Genomic DNA, 23,358 nt, shown 5'->3' on the forward strand with positions numbered 1-23,358 from the left:
CCCTCCATATTATAGCTCTCAGGCCACGCTGCAGGTATCAACGTGTACAATTTTCACGATTTGGCTGTGTTTTAATAGGGCCTTTGCATTGTATGATTATAGGATCTAGAAAAATAATTCGTTCAAACCTTGAAAACGTATTTGCTACGCTGGTTTTGTTTATTACCGAGTTGTGTTGTATCTAATTAGATATTAGGCACAGACGCGACTGTGTGAATGTGACAGGTCCTTAATTTTGTCCGTATAAACTACGGTTTTATTCTTACTGATGTTTAATTTTCATTGATCTAAATCTTAATATCCCGTAAAAAAACATGAAACTTTCTTTGTTTAATAAGTAGTTTTCGAACATGAGAACTTTTTTCATGTTTTAGGTTTCGATTTTTTTTTTTTTGCGTGGGTTGATTAAGTTTCTTAGGTGTTAGTGAATGTATAAGTACTGGGAATGGATATATTCTTTAAGAATTTAACGTAGCAATTAAATTTTCTGTATTTTGTAGTGACGAAGTGTTTAGAGCACACACGCCCGTACGCTGAAAGTTGTACCTAAGACTTTGTCCCTGCAAACTTAAAAACGTTCTTTTTAAGGCGTAAAACATGAAGCCTTAAAATGAAGGATGAAACAAAAATTGTACCATTATTTAAACGCTTGAACAAAAAAAAAATAAATTAAAAGATTCCTTGCAGCCATATGCAGCATTAGGCAGCGACTGCTTCCTTCCTTTGTTTTCCACAGTCGCATCCCTATCCTCGTGTCACGTGTCTCCCTGACGTCAGAGGGCGGGTACCTCAAAACTTCCAGTGAAGCTTTAATAAAAGTCTTATAACGTTCATCAGTTTCACAACTTATTTTACAAAGGGGCTGAGCTGATGTGATTTTAAATACCGTACATATAATCAAAAAGCTGATATACCAAAATACACACATACATATAATTATATATACCTATATATATATATATATATATATATATATATATATATATATATATATATATATATATTGTTTGGCCTAAAGTTATTTTGCCTAATGTCGTTTTGCCTAAAGTTAGTTAGCCTAAAGTCGTATTGCCTAAAACCATTTTGCCTAAAATCGTTTTGCCTAAAGTCGTTTTGCCTAAAAGTCATTTTGCCATATTCGTTTTGCCTAAAAGTCATTTTGCCTAAAGTCATTTTGCCTAAAATCGTTGTGCCTAAGGTCGTTTTGCCTAAAATTATAATCACATGCTTAAGTTCCCCTAAAGTCGTTTTGCCTAAAATCGTAATGCCTAAAGTCGTTTCGCCTTAAGTCATTTTGCCTAAAAGTCATTTTGCCTAAAGTCATTTCGCCTAAAGTCGTTTTGCCTAAAGTCATTTTGCCTAAAGAACATTTTAGGCTAAATGACTTTAGGCAAAACTACGTGTACTCGTTGAATTGGGGTAGGGCGGTGGCAATGCCGCTCGGCGGTTACCTCCCGGCACTGCACAAGGCGGCCGAAAACCACGGCCTCGACCCGAGCGCTTGCCCCAGGCGAGGTCACGAAGTGGCGGGGGCTCCGCTTCAAACACTCGTGACGAAGCGCCGTCACCGTCTCTCGCCGCAGTCTTGCGCGCCGCCAACACTCCCGAACCTCGTCACAGCCAGTCAGGGACGTCGGAACAGGGGGGGCAGCAGGGGCGAGTCACCCCCGTGCTTTAATTAATGTGGGGGGGGGGGGGGGGCGGCGAGAGTAGCATTTCGCCCCCCTCCTTTCCCCAGAATAAGTGTTTGGTCCTAGTAGTATTTTTCTCAACCAGTAGTAGTTACAAACGTTGCATTGGTGATCACATTGATTAGAAAATCAAATTTATGATTGCCAATATATACTGTAAAATGATTGCAAATTCCTAGATGGTATTTTATTTAAATTGTACTACATCTACTGTAAGAGTAGTATTTAATACATATACTACGTCATCAAATTCTTGGAATGGTATATTTAATATTTTGGTTCGGAAATTCATTAAATAGCACAATTTTGCATCTAAAATTCCAAATTTTTCCGGACCCCCCCGCTCTAGGACTGAGGTAAGTGTGATACATCGTTTCGCCCCCCCCCCCCCCTCCAACTCATGAAAACGATCCGACGTCCCTGCAGCCAGTTGCGGTGGCATACTTCCTTGCTGCGCCAAACGGCATCACTCTAAAAGCATGTCAGTACATGCCCGATGCCCCGTTCCCCGGACGCCCGGCCAGAAAAAAACATATTTTCGCAGCACTCATTACTTATTTCGCGGACACACACAGCGACAGACACGTCCGCGCGCCACGGCTGCCCAGCTGTTTTTTTTTTTAATTAGTGAATGGTAATTGGCTTCCGCCCACAACCAGCACTAGATGCACACAAGGTCGACCATGCCGGAGGTAACACAACCGGGTCTTCAAACAAGCACTTTCACTCATAGGATAAGGTCATGACTGAGCGACGAGCAATGGGCGGAACACGGTTTTGTTTGTTTGTTTTTTTCACCGGGAGAGTGTGGGGATACCTGACAGGAACTAACGTCTACCTATCTTGGGGGTCGAGGCCCGTCGACCAATTGTAGAATAGACCATTGAGTGGGATCGTTGGTATATAGAAACGGCCACCCAGGAATGGTTGGTGGCGTTGGGGGGGGGGGGGGGGGGGGTTCCCCAGGGAAAAGTAATCAATTAAATATGAATGTAATTTTCTAAGAAATAAGTAGAGAGTACTATAGAGACCTCATGTGTAGACCGAAAGAGAATTCAGGGGTACCCAAGTGGAAAACGAAAACTTAGAGCTCCTAATTTTGTGTATAGGTTATGTATGTCTAGATGGGACAGTAGGACATCCAAACAACAAATGATTCATATCAACCAGGATGGTGTCACAACCGCAGGCAGGCGGGTCCCGGATGCCAAGTTTACGTAAATTATCGAGGAATGCATTGTGTGTAGTCAAGAGGCGGAACGATAAAACTACAATAGCGCGGGGCTGATGGTCAAATATAATGTTATTGCTCACGGCGCTATTTCGATATAGTTCTGTAAATGTTCTGTCGTGCTGCTGTACATACATCACAGCCCATTCCTCCATGAGTAGTGTCTTTAAATGGGGTATAAGTATGTTATATGAAATTGCTGTCACCTCTGTGCCTGTACGTATAGCTAATTTGGCTGCCCAGCTGAGACTCCCCCGCCCCGCCTAGAGGTGGGTCGAAAAGTATCAACCTGATACTTTGTCACTGATACGCGCCTGTATCAGGAATGGCAAACGAGTACACTTGAAATGTATCAGAGACTTTAGTATCAGTTCAGAATTCACCTGGAACAACACCACGGCCAATGAGCGCAGTACCCGATCGCAGATGACGGTCACTTGGGCGGAGCTTGTGAAAGGGGAGGGAGCAGGAACGACGAATAAGGGATAAAGAAGGGAAAGAATGTAGGGGAGGAAGCGCAGGGGAAGGCGTTGAAGCCTTGAAGGAGAGGCGCAAAGCGATATTGTTACAAGCAGGGCTGCCACTCATGGGTTTTTCCACCCAGATCTGGGTTTTTCCAATGGTGTTTGGGTTTCTGGGTTTTTAAATAATGAATTCCAACAATTCTAGGTTTTTTATAATTTTAATTATTTTTATACCTAAAACAATAATAAAGGTAGTAGCTACTGTATCTGTTGCAATATCTGTTTGATAAATGCAAACAAGTCTATGTGTTTCACACACAAAAATACATATAAACACAAAACTAGTTTTCAAGAAGCTAAGTCGAATATTAAATTAGACACATTCTTCAAAGAGGCTTGCAGAACACAAAACCAATGCAACAATTAACCTTCAAACCAATCTTGTAGAATCAGTCTCTGAATAAAGACTAACGTACATGATGCAGTTTTATAAAAACAATTACCGGTTTAAAGAATGCAGTGATGGTGTTTGTTTTGTCATGTATATATTTGTAGGTTTTTTTATGATATGTGCTGGTCCAAGAATTACTTATACAGCCATTTTGCTGCAGTGTAATTTTCTTGTATTGGTTGTATTTAACTGTTTTCAGTCTTGTAAGGTAATTAATTGTTTTATATTAAAACCAGTTATGTTTATATTTTTGAATTAGTACGCAAACATTTTCAACGATAGCATTTTAGACGCATCTGGGTTTTTTACCCATGTGTCTGGGTTTTTTTGTAGGTTTTCTAGGTTTTTCATGAATATCAGAGTGGCAGCCCTGGTTACAAGTAGTTTTGTTTATTCTCCTACTTCAAAGTACGCTCAGTGCGCAGTGCGTGCACCGTCTCGTTCAATAATAAAACTAATGAAATTTTAATATTAAAAAGTACATTAATACAAGATATAATATTTATATTTGTGCACCTAACAGCTATGAAAATGCAAATAAATTCTCAGTTGACACTAATAACAGATGTAATCAACATATGAACTTTCTTTTTTCGAAAACAATTAGTAACTAGTGTTTTTATACATTAAAAATTCACGATTTTATCAAAAATAAAAAATAAAAAAACAGATAGGTACATTAGTGAGCATACTATATCAATGTTTTTTCAAATGTTTCTTCAGATTAGTCGATGATTTATAACTCAGTTTTTGTTTACACAAATTACAATTAGCAAACTCATTATTTTCCGTGAAAAAATTCCACACAAATGAAGTCTTTTTCGTGCACTTATCCATTCCTTTTTTCACTATAAAGATACTAACTACAAAGCATGACAGCCCGCAACATGGTGATACACGGCCAGGACGAACTGCAGTGAATGTTGAACTGATTGATACTGGTTGTATCAGACGGGCATGAGAGTATCAGAGGTAGAGAATTACCAGGCGTGATAAATAATGTATCAGATTCTCCTTCCGGTCACACGGTCTGCGTACGCGGAGCTTTGTTGCCTCCTGGGACCGTCTGATACAGAAGTATCAGAGACTTGTAACATGATACAATGCTGTATCAGTATCAGGTTGGAACAGATACCGAAAATTGCTGTCACAACCCACCTCTAGCCCCGCCACCCCTGCCAGCTAGCGCTGCGGATTGACACGTCACTAACCACGACGATCATCTGCCAGTTCAACCTTTTACCTAACTGAAACTTTTATGTAAAACCATGTAATTATAAACACACCAATATAAAAATAATTTTTTACGAAAAAAAAACCTACAGAGTATAACATTTCATAAATACAAAAATATAAATAACTACACTTTCCTAAATAATACTCACTAGATCGTTCCAGAAAGTCTCTTAGCAGTGTCACCAACTCATACAAAAAATAATAATGAATAAGTAACTGACAAAACGGAAAAAAATATAAATTAAAGAAATACTCACAAAATTGTAAATAGAAAAATACTTGAAATACAATAAAACATTATATTAATTACAACAAAATATTAAAAGGTCTTCAAAAAAATTAAAGAGCGAACTAGTGGACACTAGGTCACACGTTCTCGCAACAAAGATACGTTCTCGCAACAGGGATACGTTCTTGCCACAGGGATACGATCTGGTCAGAGAGATACGACGCAGAGATACGATCGCGTCGAGGGATGTGGCACAGGGATACGATCTCATTGCAGGGATATAATCTCATCGGATGGATACGACACAGGGATACGACTGGTAGCATACTACGAGAACCCAGTCTTAAGTAGAAATATAATAACGAGAAATAAAACATTCATTTTTGAAAACAAAATATTTGATTTATTTTTAATGTTTATACACAAGCGAGTAAAACAGGTAATTATTGTATGTTGGCTGCATTTTTTAGCTCTGTGAGTTTGGTGACTGAGGTGCGAGTGGTTTCCTTCACTAACCAAAGCAAATATAAGTCTTAACCTGTCAACTAATGTGTTAAGATATTGCCATGACGTATAGGTGTACATAACCTTCGTCGATGAATTTGCACCGAAGGATTTATGCACTTACGTTGTTTGTGGTGCTATGTTATTGGTTATTGCACTCACGTTGTTTACGGTGCTATTTTTTTCTGGATTTATGTATCTACCCCCGTTGTTTGTGGTGTTGTGTATTCATTGTTGGTTTTGTGCACCCTCGTAAGTGTTGCTGTATTTTCATCGTTGGTTTTGTGCACCCTCATTGCTTGTGGTGCTACATCATCTTAGATGGTTCTTGGTTGGTTGGCGGTGGTGTTTCGTTTCTGTATAGTGCATATGAAGCGACGTTTCCATCGTTGTGCATATTATGAAATGAGTTTTTGTTGGTTGGTTGGTTGGTTGGTTGGTTGGTTGGTTGGTTGGTTGGTTAGTTGGTTGGTTGGTTGGTTAGTTGGTTGGTTGGATAGTTGGTGGTGTTTGTGGCACATTTCTGCATTCTTGGTTGATTGGGTGGAGGCGGTGGTTCGTTTCTGCATCGTGCCTATGATGCTAACCTTTCTTCAATGTGCTTATGATGAAATGAGTTTTTGTTGCTTGGTTGGTTGGTTGATTTGTGGTGGTGGTGGTGGCGGTTAGTTTCTGAATCGTGCCTATAATACTATGTTTTCATTGTTGTTCACCGGCCCAGCAGCCGACCAGCTGACTCACATCCATACACGGACTTGCTGATGTGTTTCAAACGGTTCCAGTTTCCAGTAAAAAAAAAAACTTCTTTTGCGCTGACCATTAATAAGTCTCAGGGACAAACATTCTCTTTGGTTGGCATTGATAGACGAAAGAAACGTTTCTCCCATGGGCAACTGTATGTTGGTTTTATCACTAGTTGGAACTACAGAAAATCAATATATTTTGCTACCAGAACCTGAAACTACGGCTAACATTGACACAGAAAAGCTCGAAACCAATAATTACTTTGTAATAAAAATAAACATTAAATTGTTGAATAGACAGATCTTGTGGAAGGTTATAGGGGAATATAAAGACATAATATAATTTGAATTTAACGTGGGTTGCACCGCGGGGCTCTTCTAGTTCTATAATAGCTTCATTTTAGAAGAATTTTTAGTAAGCAAGAGCGTACACACAATTATATTTTTGACAAGGGAGAGGGGAAAACAAAACATTTACCCGTTGTATCACTTAAATTTACTTAAATTTGTTGGTGGAATGATATATTTTTTTGTTTACGATTTCGGAAAAGTGTTAAGGGGGGCGGGGCTATTTTACTCTCCCTTACCACTTGCGTACGACCCGGGTAGCTATTAAGTGTAATAATTATTAAAAATTTCCCTTTCACTTCAGTAGTTTCAACGTTTTAATATTTATATAAAATATTTATATAATTTTAATTAATAGTGATAATATTTATTACATACTTACTACTATTTTACCCCTTAGGGGTTGAAATTCGCAAAATATAAAAATTCTAGATGGTTGTTTTTGTATGTTTATTATTAATACCCAATATCATAGATAGGCATAATTGAATTCGGAGAAATAATTATTATTCTTAAAAATATACTTACTCCTTATTCACCCTTAGGAGTTAAATTTTGCAAAATATACAATTTTTAGTTGATAGATTTAATGTTGATATTAACGGTATCCAAAATAATTTACCACCCTTAATTATACTTGGAGATATGTTTATTAATCTTATATGCATATCTACCCCCTTTACACCCCTTAGTGTTAAATTGCGCAAATTAAAAATATTGAGGTTGGTAGTTTTCGTTTTTTAATTATTTGTATTCAATTATATCAACTATGCTTAATTATATTCGGAGAGATATTTATTTATCTTAAAAACCTACCTACCACATTTCGCCCTTACGTATAATTTCGTAAAATATAAAAATTATGGTTTTTGTATTAGTATGTTCATTATTGGTACCCAATATAAATTTTCCGCTTGATTAAATACGAAGATATTATTATTCATCCTTCAAATATACTTACCCTTTTTCCACACCTTAGAATATGTTTTTCGCCAAATAAAAAAAATATTTGGAGGGCATGTATGTTTATTATTTGTACCTAATATTTTTACTTTAACTTGATTAATTTCGTAGATACAATTAAAAACCTTAAAACCAAATCTACCCCATTATCACCCCCTTAGAAAACAGAATTTTTTAATTATATATAGCCTAGTTTTCAACTTATCCAAAGACCTTCCCAAATAAAAATTTTTCATAAAAATCCGTCAAGTAGTTTTTGATTGATGCTCGAACAAATAAACAAATAGAGAAAATTTTTAAAAACTGTATTTTAAATTTTTCAATAACGTAAACAGCCAATTCCATTATTCTTCCTCAATTTCATGCAAAATACAGATTTTTTTCCTCTAAAAATTGTATTTTTAATCTATCTTACACTAATTTTAATACCTGCATTAGTGCTGACAAATTAGTAGACGTGTAATGTGTTAGATTGCCAAGATCTGAATATGCTGACTGTGCCAGAGACCTTGAGTGGGCAGCTGGAATGATGATTGTTCAAGCAAGAGCTCCAGAGTGACTAGCGTTTCGAGTGGCCATGGCGTCGGCAAGCAGTCTCGTGAAGTAACCTGCCCTCGGCCTCGCCACCGCCCAGCGAGCCCGGGGCGCGGGTCACCAAGCTTCTGCCGCACGTGAACCGGACACCAGACAGCAAGCCCGTAGCCAGGTTCTTGTGAAGCTTCTGCCCCCAGACAGCAAGCCCGTAGCCAGGTTCTTGTGAAGCTTCTGCCCCCAGACAGCAAGCCTGTAGCCAGGTTCTTGTGAAGCTTCTGCCCCCAGACAGCAAGCCCGTAGCCAGGTTCTTGTGAAGCTTCTGCCCCCAGCCAGCAAGCCCGTAGCCAGGTTCTTGTGAAGCTTCTGCCCCCAGACAGCAAGCCCGTAGCCAGGTTCTTGTGAAGCTTCTGCCCCCAGACAGCAAGCCCGTAGCCAGGTTCTTGTGAAGCTTCTGCCCCCAGACAGCAAGCCCGTAGCCAGGTTCTTGTGAAGCTTCTGCCCCCAGACAGCAAGCCCGTAGCCAGGTTCTTGTGAAGCTTCTGCCCCCAGACAGCAAGCCCGTAGCCAGGTTCTTGTGAAGCTTCTGCCCCCAGACAGCAAGCCTGTAGCCAGGTTCTTGTGAAGCTTCTGCCCCCAGACAGCAAGCCCGTAGCCAGGTTCTTGTGAAGCTTCTGCCCCCAGACAGCAAGCCCGTAGCCAGGTTCTTGTGAAGCTTCTGCCCCCAGACAGCAAGCCCGTAGCCAGGTTCTTGTGAAGCTTCTGCCCCCAGACAGCAAGCCCGTAGCCAGGTTCTTGTGAAGCTTCTGCCCCCAGACAGCAAGCCCGTAGCCAGGTTCTTGTGAAGCTTCTGCCCCCAGACAGCAAGCCCGTAGCCAGGTTCTTGTGAAGCTTCTGCCCCCAGACAGCAAGCCCGTAGCCAGGTTCTTGTGAAGCTTCTGCCCCCAGACAGCAAGCCCGTAGCCAGGTTCTTGTGAAGCTTCTGCCCCCAGACAGCAAGCCCGTAGCCAGGTTCTTGTGAAGCTTCTGCCCCCAGACAGCAAGCCCGTAGCCAGGTTCTTGTGAAGCTTCTGCCCCCAGACAGCAAGCCCGTAGCCAGGTTCTTGTGAAGCTTCTGCCCCCAGACAGCAAGCCCGTAGCCAGGTTCTTGTGAAGCTTCTGCCCCCAGACAGCAAGCCCGTAGCCAGGTTCTTGTGAAGCTTCTGCCCCCAGACAGCAAGCCCGTAGCCAGGTTCTTGTGAAGCTTCTGCCCCCAGACAGCAAGCCCGTAGCCAGGTTCTTGTGAAGCTTCTGCCCCCAGACAGCAAGCCCGTAGCCAGGTTCTTGTGAAGCTTCTGCCCCCAGACAGCAAGCCCGTAGCCAGGTTCTTGTGAAGCTTCTGCCCCCAGACAGCAAGCCCGTAGCCAGGTTCTTGTGAAGCTTCTGCCCCCAGACAGCAAGCCCGTTGCCAGGTTCTTGTGAAGCTTCTGCCCCCAGACAGCAAGCCCGTAGCCAGGTTCTTGTGAAGCTTCTGCCCCCAGACAGCAAGCCCGTAGCCAGGTTCTTGTGAAGCTTCTGCCCCCAGACAGCAAGCCCGTAGCCAGGTTCTTGTGAAGCTTCTGCCCCCAGACAGCAAGCCCGTAGCCAGGTTCTTGTGAAGCTTCTGCCCCCAGACAGCAAGCCCGTAGCCAGGTTCTTGCGAAGCTTCTGCCCCCAGACAGCAAGCCCGTAGCCAGGTTCTTGCGAAGCTTCTGCCCCCAGACAGCAAGCCCGTAGCCAGGTTCTTGCGAAGCTTCTGCCCCCAGACAGCAAGCCCGTAGCCAGGTTCTTGCGAAGCTTCTGCCCCCAGACAGCAAGCCCGTAGCCAGGTTCTTGTGAAGCTTCTGCCCCCAGACAGCAAGCCCGTAGCCAGGTTCTTGTGAAGCTTCTGCCCCCAGACAGCAAGCCCGTAGCCAGGTTCTTGTGAAGCTTCTGCCCCCAGACAGCAAGCCCGTAGCCAGGTTCTTGTGAAGCTTCTGCCCCCAGACAGCAAGCCCGTAGCCAGGTTCTTGTGAAGCTTCTGCCCCCAGACAGCAAGCCCGTAGCCAGGTTCTTGTGAAGCTTCTGCCCCCAGACAGCAAGCCCGTAGCCAGGTTCTTGTGAAGCTTCTGCCCCCAGACAGCAAGCCCGTAGCCAGGTTCTTGTGAAGCTTCTGCCCCCAGACAGCAAGCCCGTAGCCAGGTTCTTGTGAAGCTTCTGCCCCCAGACAGCAAGCCCGTAGCCAGGTTCTTGCGAAGCTTCTGCCCCCAGACAGCAAGCCCGTAGCCAGGTTCTTGCGAAGCTTCTGCCCCCAGACAGCAAGCCCGTAGCCAGGTTCTTGCGAAGCTTCTGCCCCCAGACAGCAAGCCCGTAGCCAGGTTCTTGTGAAGCTTCTGCCCCCAGACAGCAAGCCCGTAGCCAGGTTCTTGTGAAGCTTCTGCCCCCAGACAGCAAGCCCGTAGCCAGGTTCTTGTGAAGCTTCTGCCCCCAGCCAGCAAGCCCGTAGCCAGGTTCTTGTGAAGCTTCTGCCCCCAGACAGCAAGCCCGTAGCCAGGTTCTTGCGAAGCTTCTGCCCCCAGACAGCAAGCCCGTAGCCAGGTTCTTGTGAAGCTTCTGCCCCCAGACAGCAAGCCCGTAGCCAGGTTCTTGCGAAGCTTCTGCCCCCAGCCAGCAAGCCCGTAGCCAGGTTCTTGCGAAGCTTCTGCCCCCAGACAGCAAGCCCGTAGCCAGGTTCTTGCGAAGCTTCTGCCCCCAGACAGCAAGCCCGTAGCCAGGTTCTTGTGAAGCTTCTGCCCCCAGACAGCAAGCCCGTAGCCAGGTTCGTGTGAAGCTTCTGCCCCCAGACAGCAAGCCCGTAGCCAGGTTCGTGTGAAGCTTCTGCCCCCAGCCAGCAAGCCCGTAGCCAGGTTCTTGTGAAGCTTCTGCCCCCAGCCAGCAAGCCCGTAGCCAGGTTCGTGTGAAGCTTCTGCCCCCAGCCAGCAAGCCCGTAGCCAGGTTCTTGTGAAGCTTCTGCCCCCAGCCAGCAAGCCCGTAGCCAGGTTCTTGCGAAGCTTCTGCCCCCAGACAGCAAGCCCGTAGCCAGGTTCTTGTGAAGCTTCTGCCCCCAGACAGCAAGCCCGTAGCCAGGTTCTTGCGAAGCTTCTGCCCCCAGACAGCAAGCCCGTAGCCAGGTTCTTGTGAAGCTTCTGCCCCCAGACAGCAAGCCTGTAGCCAGGTTCTTGTGAAGCTTCTGCCCCCAGCCAGCAAGCCCGTAGCCAGGTTCTTGTGAAGCTTCTGCCCCCAGCCAGCAAGCCCGTAGCCAGGTTCTTGTGAAGCTTCTGCCCCCAGACAGCAAGCCCGTAGCCAGGTTCTTGCGAAGCTTCTGCCCCCAGCCAGCAAGCCCGTAGCCAGGTTCTTGCGAAGCTTCTGCCCCCAGCCAGCAAGCCCGTAGCCAGGTTCTTGCGAAGCTTCTGCCCCCAGCCAGCAAGCCCGTAGCCAGGTTCTTGCGAAGCTTCTGCCCCCAGCCAGCAAGCCCGTAGCCAGGTTCTTGCGAAGCTTCTGCCCCCAGCCAGCAAGCCCGTAGCCAGGTTCTTGCGAAGCTTCTGCCCCCAGACAGCAAGCCCGTAGCCAGGTTCTTGCGAAGCTTCTGCCCCCAGACAGCAAGCCTGTAGCCAGGTTCTTGTGAAGCTTCTGCCCCCAGACAGCAAGCCCGTAGCCAGGTTCTTGCGAAGCTTCTGCCCCCAGACAGCAAGCCCGTAGCCAGGTTCTTGTGAAACTTCTGCCCCCAGACAGCAAGCCCGTAGCCAGGTTCTTGTGAAGCTTCTGCCCCCAGACAGCAAGCCCGTAGCCAGGTTCTTGTGAAGCTTCTGCCCCCAGACAGCAAGCCCGTAGCCAGGTTCTTGTGAAGCTTCTGCCCCCAGACAGCAAGCCCGTAGCCAGGTTCTTGTGAAGCTTCTGCCCCCAGACAGCAAGCCCGTAGCCAGGTTCTTGTGAAGCTTCTGCCCCCAGACAGCATTCTGCCCCCAGACAGCAAGCCCGTAGCCAGGTTCTTGTGAAGCTTCTGCCCCCAGACAGCAAGCCCGTAGCCAGGTTCTTGTGAAGCTTCTGCCCCCAGACAGCAAGCCCGTAGCCAGGTTCTTGTGAAGCTTCTGCCCCCAGACAGCAAGCCCGTAGCCAGGTTCTTGTGAAGCTTCTGCCCCTCCCTCCTTTTGGAAATGTAAGTTTGCGTCACTGGGAACCTTTTGATAATATTTTTAATTTTTGACTTTTGCCCCCTTTCGAAAGTCTTTTTTTTTTTTTTTTTTTTTTTAGATATGTCCTTTTGAATTTTTATATTATATTCTTCCTTTGTAGTCACTTAATTTATTGCTGCTAAAATATCGGTGAATATCACAGATGCACTTTATAAATACAAAATTTTGTCAAATATTTTTATCATATCACAGATATATATCAGAAATAATATTTTTTTCACAATATAACAATTAATTGATATTTAATAAAAATCTGTATATTTAATTAAAGTATTATATTTATCATTTTTAAACGGGGGCCCTTAGTTGCCTTACAAACTCCTAGTCTACAAATATTCAGTAAAACAACGACCTATTAACAAATTTTAATGTAGCGTGAATGTTACAAATGTTACCAGTCAAGATAAAAATTTTTTATTGAATCTCAATAAAAATCAAATACTTATAATAAGCATTGAATACTTTAGTAAATTTAAGTTTTCCTTTATGCAATTTTTATTAACGATTTTTATTTGTCTCTAATTGAGTTATCAAATATGCTTAGTATATATTAAACAAATCTTATGATAAAAATCTAAAGTAATAATATATACAAACAAAATATAACACTATTCCGAAGCTAATGGATGGAGGGACGCATCAGTGTATGCGAGTGTCGCATCCCTAGTAATCTCGATTTCAGTGGACGCATGTAGGGATGCCGATGCATCGTTTGGGAGAATTCAGAAGCAACGCAAAAATGGCCGCGTCCACTACGATCCTTTAGCCTAAGGATCCATTAGGCTAGTATTTGGATGCAGCTATCCTCCCTTTATTTTTTCCCTGAGTTCCCACTTATCCTGTTGATAGTTCTACACATAATACGCGTCTGCATGTATTGATATACACTGACTGGTCAGTTTTTATTTACATACGTTAGATCGTCGTTACAACTTACCTGAACTTGGCATTAATGATCGTGCGCATCTGTACACATAGTTACGTTGTCAACACGTCAGGGAAGTAATTGTCCAAACTTGAAGTATTTTTTTAAAATTATATATCACTAAAATAAAATTCAGGAGGACAGAGGAGGGCAAATATTCTACACTTAACTTATTCCAAACGATATACCGCAATCCTTACATCCATGCCTTACCCGGTATTCGATCCCAAGGTACTTTCGCACCGAAGTTGTCGCTTCATCAAAAAAAAAAAGTTGTATGGAGGTTCTGATACTGACAGCGGAGCATTGTCTGGGGTTCAAGGGTAATTATGTAAGACCCAATATTTTTTTTTTAGTTTCAATTTTTGACTTATGTTTCTTAATGACATTGCATATGTAATGTCCCTAAAAACTTGTCATGCTTTGTTGCAGCCTAATATTTATCAACAGGTTACGGTCTAGTAACGCTTGGAGAAAATACCTGATTACTTCACGAGTGCGACTACAGCAGTGGGCAAGTGCCTGAAGCTAGGTTACGTGCCAAGTCGAGCCATAAAACAGGCCTACACTATGAAAGTTGAACTGCAAGCTGGGGCAGTGGCTTCGTGGCGGGGTCCAATGCCAGCGAACTAACGGCACGCACTTCGCACGTCTGTTTGCGCAGTTCGAGAGATCAGGCATGGGGAAGTCTTGAAGAATCCACTTCCAAAACATGATGGTTAAAGGCCCTGACACACTGTCGAATTTTCGCTTCCAACGCCTTCCAGTGTTTAAGTTATCACTTATGCTTACCAAATTTTTAAACAAATCTTATGCCAAAATTTTTAAGTAATAATACATTCAAACAAAATAAAACACGATTCCTAAGTTAATTGACGTAGTGACGCATCAGTGTATGCGAGTGTCGCATCCCTAGTAATCTCGATTTCAGTGGACGCATGTAGGGTTGCAGATGCATCCCTTGTGAGGGTTTTGACGTTACTGAAACGTCAACAGCGCAGTCATGTTTGTTTGACAAGTTGGATGACTTGAGTTTCCATCAAATATTTTGCTTATAGGACGGGTTCTCAAATATGTTGGATATTGGATGCAATCGGCCAATAGAAATCATGCCTGGCGAAAATGGAAGTGGCATCCTCTTCCGTCACAACGGTTCATTAAAATGGTGATAAGCACAGGACGAATTAAACTGTTGTAAAAGTTAAATTATCAAAATCATGTTAGTAAATGTTGTATGCGAAAACATTTTATGTGTGAAAATTAAATTATGTTTCTATAACGTAACAAAAATCATTGAACAAGTAGGTATGTCATTGTGATACGAATATTACTATGATATAAAATTTTACATGTTCAAGAAAATTTTAAAATGCACAAATATAATAACCATTTCAAACGTCACATCCAGCACGTTGATAAATTATTTAATTACAAAATCTTATATTAAAAATGAAAATTTGAGACAGCTCAGACAAAATAAATTAATAGTGTGACTTGATTAAAAAAACATATTTGAGGATATCAGACCAAATATATTTGATGAAAAACAAAAGCCATTTTCCGTTCAATGCTACCTCTCCAACACTATTGACATATATTGGAGACAGATAATTGACAGTGCGACAGTGCGAGTCGGAGATTGGCTTTGAAATATTTACCAAATGTATGTCTCAGATACTCATCCTTACTACTTCCATACAACTCGTGACGGAATAAAAGTTTATTACATAAATTTAGGTATTAAAATATAACTGTGAAATATAAATATATAAATATAATATATAAACTATATAATTATAATATCGAAACGAACTACGTCTCGGAAGGGGCTATCCCCTCCTTTATTTTTTTTTTGTCACGCCTGATAGGCAGCAGCGGTTTTCGTAGGCGGTGTTCCTGCCGAACCACAGAGGCGACGATAGCCCGCGGCCCCGGACTATCATCGGGCCCTGCAGTCCGGGAGTAGTTTCGGGCCCACCCGCTAGATCGCAGATTTCATAATATATTGCTACCATATCTGCTTTGATTGTGAGAAGTAATGCATTAGCTATTTTCAGCCAAACAATCCAGTGAAAATCAATTCCCTCTAGTTTGGTAGCAACGTTTTTTGTGGTGTGGCATACCAGATATTTTTGCATCTCTTACGCATTTATTAATAACACGACTTTAATTCTATTACGAAACACCATTAAGTGTTTTTCGCACAGTTGAAATATTTTTACCGAGAAATTTGTCAAGTATAATAATTTAACATTATTATTTAAAGCTATGGATTTCCGTGCCACCCCATCAGCGGGCATTGTGGGGCACCCGAAAGGGCACCCCTTTTAAAAAAAAACTTCATTTCCTGATTTTTTGGCTTGTAGTTGAGGCAGTGTTGCCAGATTGTAAATGTCAATGTCTCGTACCAAGGAGCGAAAATTCTCGTACGACACACAAAAAATCTCGTACACAATGGTATTGTAAAAGCAAAAGTTTAAATGTGTTTCTACAATATTTTTTATATACTTGACATTTGAGTTACAAGCCTAACAAATCTAAACTAAACAATTTTCACAATCCTATGATTACATAAGTAAAACATAATAATTATTAACAACAGTTTTCACAACAATACAATTATTCCTGCCATTCACTCTTTTTGCTTTTTTTTTCCGTGAAAAATATCCAGTTTTTTTTTCTTCGTTAATTTAACATACAAAAATACTCTAAATTGTGTGTTAGGGGTTGTACATTTAACAATAATAAAATAATAAAAAACAAACACTATCTTTTAGTCGGCGTCGTCTGTGTTGCCAGCCAAAATAAAAAGTCAACGCTGTTGGGCAGGAACTTCACTTAATGGTATTAAGTTACAAAATAAATGTTATACCTACACTTGTTTTGACAAAACGATACAATAAAACTAATATATCTTACAAGAACCCGGGTAAAAAAACCAACATTGATAGTGATCTTCAAAATTCTCGTACAAAAGCGTACGAGATCCAACTTTACCTCGTACAACGTACACAGGTTCTAAATTCTCGTACAAATACGAGAATTCTCGTACGTCTGGCAACACTGAGTTGAGGGCCCACTCAACGGATGGCGTCACATGCCGCGCGAAACATGAAATGAATTGAATTGAATTGAATTGAACTGGCTACATATTTCACTTGCAATTGGTACCCGATGGTACGGAGTCCTTCCTTTACACTAACTCCCCCCCCCCCGGCCCAACAAACCCTAGCATTCATTCTCCTCAGATCCTTTGCATCTTTCACCCACCCCTACCATTTCACCTTATGCAGTCTGACTAACCTTTCCACCCGTTTCCTCCCTTATGCTTCCCCACCCCAGCTCCTAGATCATCTCGGTCGGTTTCAGTGGGGGCGCGGAAAAGTACCATACTGGAAAAGTACCATACTAGTATGGTACTTTTCCAGTATGGTACGTTTCCGTCTGTTTCGATGAGGCGAGGCGTAATTGTGCCATACGGAAAACTACCATATTTTACTACCAGATTCAATAACATTCGGGCCAGCAATAGATTGGCTATGATTTTTCATTTTTTTTTTAAGGTTTTAAAAATATATACAAATATTTACTAGGTATAATCTATAATACAACATCACTACAGAATTCATACTAAAATTTAAATTTTATATATATTGCATAAACTAAGAGAAAATGAATGAAATATCTACACCAGAATTTTTTTTTTTATTATACCTCTTCGGATATTATCTTATGACAATGAATTAATATACTGTGGACTATTGATGACATAGGTTGCTAGGCACACAATTCTACATAATGATATGCAATATTTATGGTGTACGTACCAAAATTTTCGACACTTATATCGAAACCCGAAGATATCACTTTCAATATTATTTAAAACCGGAGAATATCTTCCAAGATCTAGCCCTGCAATGGCAGCGGCCATCCGAAACTTTGTTCTGGTTGGAGACTTTGTCTGGAAGTATACTTATTAGCCATATCTGTATTGCTTGCGGCACGATGACCCAATTGCGCTGCGTAAGTTAATTCATCTACAGGAACTTTCTTTCTGAGCTCCAATTTTTTCCCGGTGCTTTGATTGATCACTCAAATCATCGAATTATTTATTTGGTCGCCATTTCAATGAAGATACTGGGGCAGCAGGTAAACCATTTCTTCATTTAACCAGTTTTCAATTTTTTTCAAGAAGCTTTTTTCTGTACTGTTGCACAAGGCCCATTTTAGCTTGTGGATAATCTTAAAACTGTTAATGATGTTTGTAAGATCCGATAATTTCTTAGAAGGGCACTTAATAATTTCAGCTAATGTATATATTTTTATAATTCTTAGAGCTTTACATCAAAGAACCTGTCTGCACTTCATCGTATAATAGCTTGCAGTTGTTTTTTTATTTGTATACATCAATGAAGCCAGAGAACATAAAAAAATTATAAATAAAAAATTAAAAATCATTATCTGATATATTACGTCATATTTATCTTCGTGTTTTGGGGCCCAAGGCCAATGCTTATCATTAAAGTTGAATTTTTGACTCAAATACCAGTCTGTATGACGCCAAGCTAGTAGAGAAAGTAAATGAATCAAGTTTTGTCGATTAACAAGATAAAAAAAAACTGTTCTCGCTAATAAATTGAAAAGCAAACCTCGTTTTAGCACATGTCGGACTTTTAATTCCACCCAGATGCCAGATGAATCCGAAATATTTCTGGATCTCTTCATATAAGTAATGTGAAGTCAGTACATGCGCACGAAGGTTAGTTTTCACTTAATTTCCTACATTATCTAGAAGTGGCAATCCAATCCTAATTTTAAAAATTTAACCAATTAATAGTAAGAAAACTTAAAATATTTTAGTTACATCACTTACCATTCTTACTGTAATAGTTCCTTACATAAATAATATTTTAGCTCAAGTTTTTGGATCATGTTTATGATTCTTTAATAGATTATTCTGGATTTGAGAGTATTCCCACTACATTTTTTTTTTTGCCTTTCAACCCTTGTTATTTCCACCCCTTGAAGAAATTGTTGGCAATATAAACATGAGGTAGAAAAAAAATTAAGAAAGTATTCGATCGTGTTCATAGTGCTTAATTTGTAGAAAATATTTTGAGGTTTTACAGTAACAAGAAAGTTTTTAACATGGTACAGATACTATCATTTCATTTTTTTTTTAAATTCTCTCCGTGTTTTTTTATCCACTAGCGGCAAATCGGTTTATAAAAATTTTTTATGACAATAGTCTTAGATAAAAATTACATCTAAGATTTACAAACAATTCAAACGGATTCGTTGACATGCCTACTAAGAGAGTTATGAATTTCTTTTGTCCTTCAAAGCTTGTTTCTCCCCCCTCCTTCCTTTTCAGTAAGGGTTGGTTGTATAAAACATTATTTTAGAACACAGTTTTTGGTATTACTCCTACGTTGAAATAGAAGCAATATTTGTCATATGTTGTAAGAAATAACCATTTTTCTGTTTTTCAAAAAACGTTGCCCATTTATAGCCGTTGGGTGGTATTAACTAATTTGACCGATATTTATCATTGCCATTTTTTATAGATTGGTTTGAAAGTTATTTGTTCAAAATTACGATAGCTATCGTGTCCATAGAAAATGAATTTTATATAGCTATATAAATATATTACATTTTCAGTTACATACGGTTTTGGGGTTATGGACAATGGAGCATAACATTATATAATAATTTTCCAGTAGTCAGACCGTGGCTACATCTAACAATAGGTAAAATAAAAAAAACCATAAATGGTTTTTATTTTTTGCATATAATATTTATGGTTTATATGCTATCTATTTCCAAGTAAATAGGTAATTATAAAGCGTTCATATGAAGAAACAATTTACGGCATAACATATTTATACAATCAGAGATCTTCAAAAATAGGGCGACTGTGTTGAATGCATTAAAAAATGATTATGCACCTCACTGAAATACTGCTTTACTTTGGTAACGGTTGTTTTAGTAACGATAAGTATTTTCCGGCCAAAGAAATTTGTTAAATTAATAATCACACATTAACGTTTTTATATGGTTGTTGTTATTATCCTTTTCAACTAAGTTTAGGGGCTTCACATATTAGACTGATTCATGTCTTATGTTCTATTGCTTGGAGAAAAATCTCATAATAAACAATAAATTATCCATAAACATCTTCGCAGCTGAAGTATTACACAAAAATTAAATGTCCAAATTCAAATACTTTTAATTAGTTTCAGTTCATTAATATGTTAGCTGAGAGTTTTTCAAACTTTTCTGAGACTACGGGTATGTGTTTGTAAAACAAAAAAATACTTACTTAATTTTCAAAACTGTATAGGTATATATTACCCATAATTTTCTTTAGTTATCTTTTTTTCTAATATATAAAAAATAAGTAATGATTCTTTCAGATTATCATAATTTCTTAGTAATAAAATATTGTCTAAAAATTTATGGATTCCGAAGACACGTGTCTAAAAGGTGTCTTATAAGATACAGCGATATGAGTAAATCTTTTGTGTCTGAAGATATGGCTATGCACATAAAATTGATTTTGTGAAAAAATGTACATAAATTTAACACAAATATTTGTAGAAAAACTAGTAACTGGGTATTACTGAATTAGTTAGTTTCCATCAGTAACAAATAATTTTTGCAGAGTTAAAACTTCTTAAGTGGCTAAATGAACATTACACCTAAATAAAACACGTTGGTCTTAAGATGTACCTAATTTTTGGTGATTTCATATAAAAATTTAAAATAATAGTGTTCATTGCTCAACTAATATACATAATATAGAATCATAAAATAACAAGAGAAACCAGACCAGTATGCTATCCTTTAACGAACTGAAGACTGTAAATGAAGAACTGTCTGCCTCGCACCTAGCCTGAGAGGTTGGCACAAGCTCATTTCCATCTCCCAAGCACACTGTTGCGTTGGCGGGGAGAGGGTGTGAGTGACCTTCCTGGAAGGAGCTGGCAACAGCAGCCTATCTTAGCCAACCCGCGCGTCATCCGCTCCCCCCTGCTTCCCCCCACCAACATCATGTGCTGGTAGTTCGCTTCCTCAATGTTTCGATTACAAAAACTGATGCTGTCCAGGGGCTCCCACAGGATTTTTTCCCAGGAGGGGGGGGGGGGGGGGGCAAAGTCAGTTTCATAATTTTATACTCTAAATATAGAAATTAAAAATTATTCAGATAATTTTTAAGGAAATCTGTCTGTTTATTAGTATTCTTCACATAATCATTAATTAGCACTACAGTTGTTAATATGTTATGTGTAATTTTCTTCAAATTATATGTGAAACTATTTTCCAGTCAAACTCGCAGAGTGGGCAACTGCACCTGGGTACTGCCCTCCCACTTGTTGGCACCACTGATGCTGTCGCTTTGTTTTTCAGATAGAGTATCATACTCGCGGACTTTTTTTAAAGAATTCAACTCAGTCAAAAGTGCAGTCAGGCCTTTTAAGTGATTAAATGAATAGCTTGAAATTTATGATACTTTGAAAATTATATCTCATCATATAACCATCTTTAAGGAAATATTTAAACTTTTGAAACCATAGCGCCATCTATAATATAGTTTTTGTTTCACAATTTTATCACAAAAATTATGTTCATCGCATGAGTAAATGTATTACATTTAAATTACTATCCCACCACCACAATGAGTTTGGCTGAAGCCCGGCCTTCATTATTTTAATACTATTTAATTTAATTTAACCGATAATATATCCAGAATATTCCTCTTTTTAAGTTAGATTTAGAAATATTCATAAGAACTTAAACATATTATGTTAAAAAAAAAGTATCATTTTGCCTTATAATTATCATAAACTGGTGTTACAACTTAATGTGACTTAATATTTTTTTTAAGTATAGTTGTTCAATCAAGACAGTAAGTATACCACGTACGTATCAAAGTTCTCATTTAATGTTAATGTACACCTCGTAGAAAAAATGTTCTTTGTTAAAAAAAGTAGTAATATACTTAAATCTATGTCGTTTGAGCACTGTAAGTTTGACATGAATATATTTCTTTAACAGTTACATTTCTTTTAACACGTTTGGATTGGTATCACACAAGATCTCTAAATTTCTAGAGTATGCCACTATACTTTAAGTTGACTACCACAGAAGAGTTATGAATATTTGATTTATTTCTCAGGTTCAGTTTTAATGTATGTGAACAAAAAAGTCAACCAACCTAATAATAATACTAATTTTAATTATATAGTTCACCAGTGCAATTGCAAGAGGATGCTACAAAGCATAACTGAAGCTTGCTAGACATACAGTTGCACTATTTCTCAAATATTATAAATTATGGTAAAATACGTCTTCAGGGATGACATGCACATTTTTAGAAGATTGACATATATTTCTACGAGACAAATCTGACATAATATTGAAATATTAAGTGATTTTGCAGACCAAGTCAAAAAATACGTGTTTTGCTGTCAGTTTTTTTTAACATGCTAATTCAATATTCCCAGCTAAATTTTTCAATACGTTAGTCAATCAAAGAAGTTACTCAAATTTTAAAGATTGAAACATATAGGTTATGAATAATCACAGAAATTCTAGTCCATGGATACATATAGTATAAAAGTTAACATGATGTTTTACACAATTTTTCAGTACAATAATATAAAATAAAAATATCTGACCACAAGTGGATATTTATTTACATGAATTGCACCTCAGTGAATTTTTCATTGTCATAAGATAATATTCGAAGAGGTATAATAAAAATAAAAAATTCTGGTGTAGATATTTCATTCATTTTCTCTTAGTTTATGCAATATATAATAAATTTAAATTTTAGTATGGATTCTGTAGTGATGTATTATAGATTATACCTAGTAAATATTTGTATATATTTTTTAAAACCTTTAAAAAAAATAATGAAAAATCATAGCCAAGCTATCGCTGGCCCGAATGTTATTGAATCTGGTAGTAAAATATGGTAGTTTTCCGTATGGCACAATTCCGCCTCGCCTCTTCGAAACAGACGGAAACGTACCATACTGGAAATGTACCATACTTAAATATATAATTTATAGCTGCCACAAATGTTTTTGAATCTTGTAGTAAAATATGGTAGTTTTCCGTATGGCACAATTCCGCCTCGCCTTTACGAAACAGACGGAAAAGTACCATACCGGAAAAGTGCCATACTTAAAAAAGGACGTGCTGCTATCTGGCGTCATTTGAGTTAACCGAAGACACTGTTGGAGTTGACAGCGCTGTCTACAGGCGAATTTTCCACACTATTATGAGAACAGAGGCGTTGCAGTCATTCCATGGAGTGTGTAAAAAAATATGGCGCAATTCCGCCTCGTCCTTTTTCAAGTACGATACTTTTTCAGTATGGAACTTTTCCGCCCTTTTCGAAGAAGAGAGGCGGAATTGTGCCATACGGAAAAGTACCATACTAGTATGGTACTTTTCCATCGCCCCGTTTCTGTTCCCCCCCGCGAGGGTGCGCGTGCTCCGCTCACCTGCGTCGTGAGGCAGGTGGGGCTGCTTGCTGATCCACTCCCGCAGGTGCTGCACGTCGGCCGCGGTGGCCATGTCTGCGCATGCGCGCCAGCCCCGCCGTCCCCCCTCCCTACCGCCTCTCCCTCCAGGCGGCGGCTTGCGCAAGTGGCGCCACAAGGCCGCGGTGCGGGCGAGCGGGAAATACCCGGACTCGAGCACCGACAACCTCTCGGTCGGCAGGAAGTAGTGATTTAATACCATTTCCTTGCACACACGTGGTTGCCGTTTTGCACTGTTTGTCATGGGTGAGGAAACAAA

At 40.0% G+C, this 23,358-nt stretch overlaps 1 protein-coding gene across 1 annotated transcript in view; it reads right to left on the bottom strand.

The window, feature by feature from the left end:
- LOC134531704 (alpha-tocopherol transfer protein-like) overlaps positions 1–23,158 on the bottom strand; it is a 56,443-nt gene extending 33,285 nt beyond the window's left edge. The window contains exon 1 of the mRNA XM_063367517.1: positions 23,061–23,158. Within this exon, the coding sequence (XP_063223587.1) occupies positions 23,061–23,133 (73 nt within the window). The 5' untranslated portion in view covers positions 23,134–23,158. The remainder of the gene's footprint in view (positions 1–23,060) is intronic.
- Positions 23,159–23,358: the final 200 nt, after the last annotated feature.

The sequence above is a fragment of the Bacillus rossius genome, chromosome 5 (assembly GCF_032445375.1).
Source record: "Bacillus rossius redtenbacheri isolate Brsri chromosome 5, Brsri_v3, whole genome shotgun sequence".
Lineage (NCBI taxonomy): Eukaryota > Metazoa > Arthropoda > Insecta > Phasmatodea > Bacillidae > Bacillus > Bacillus rossius.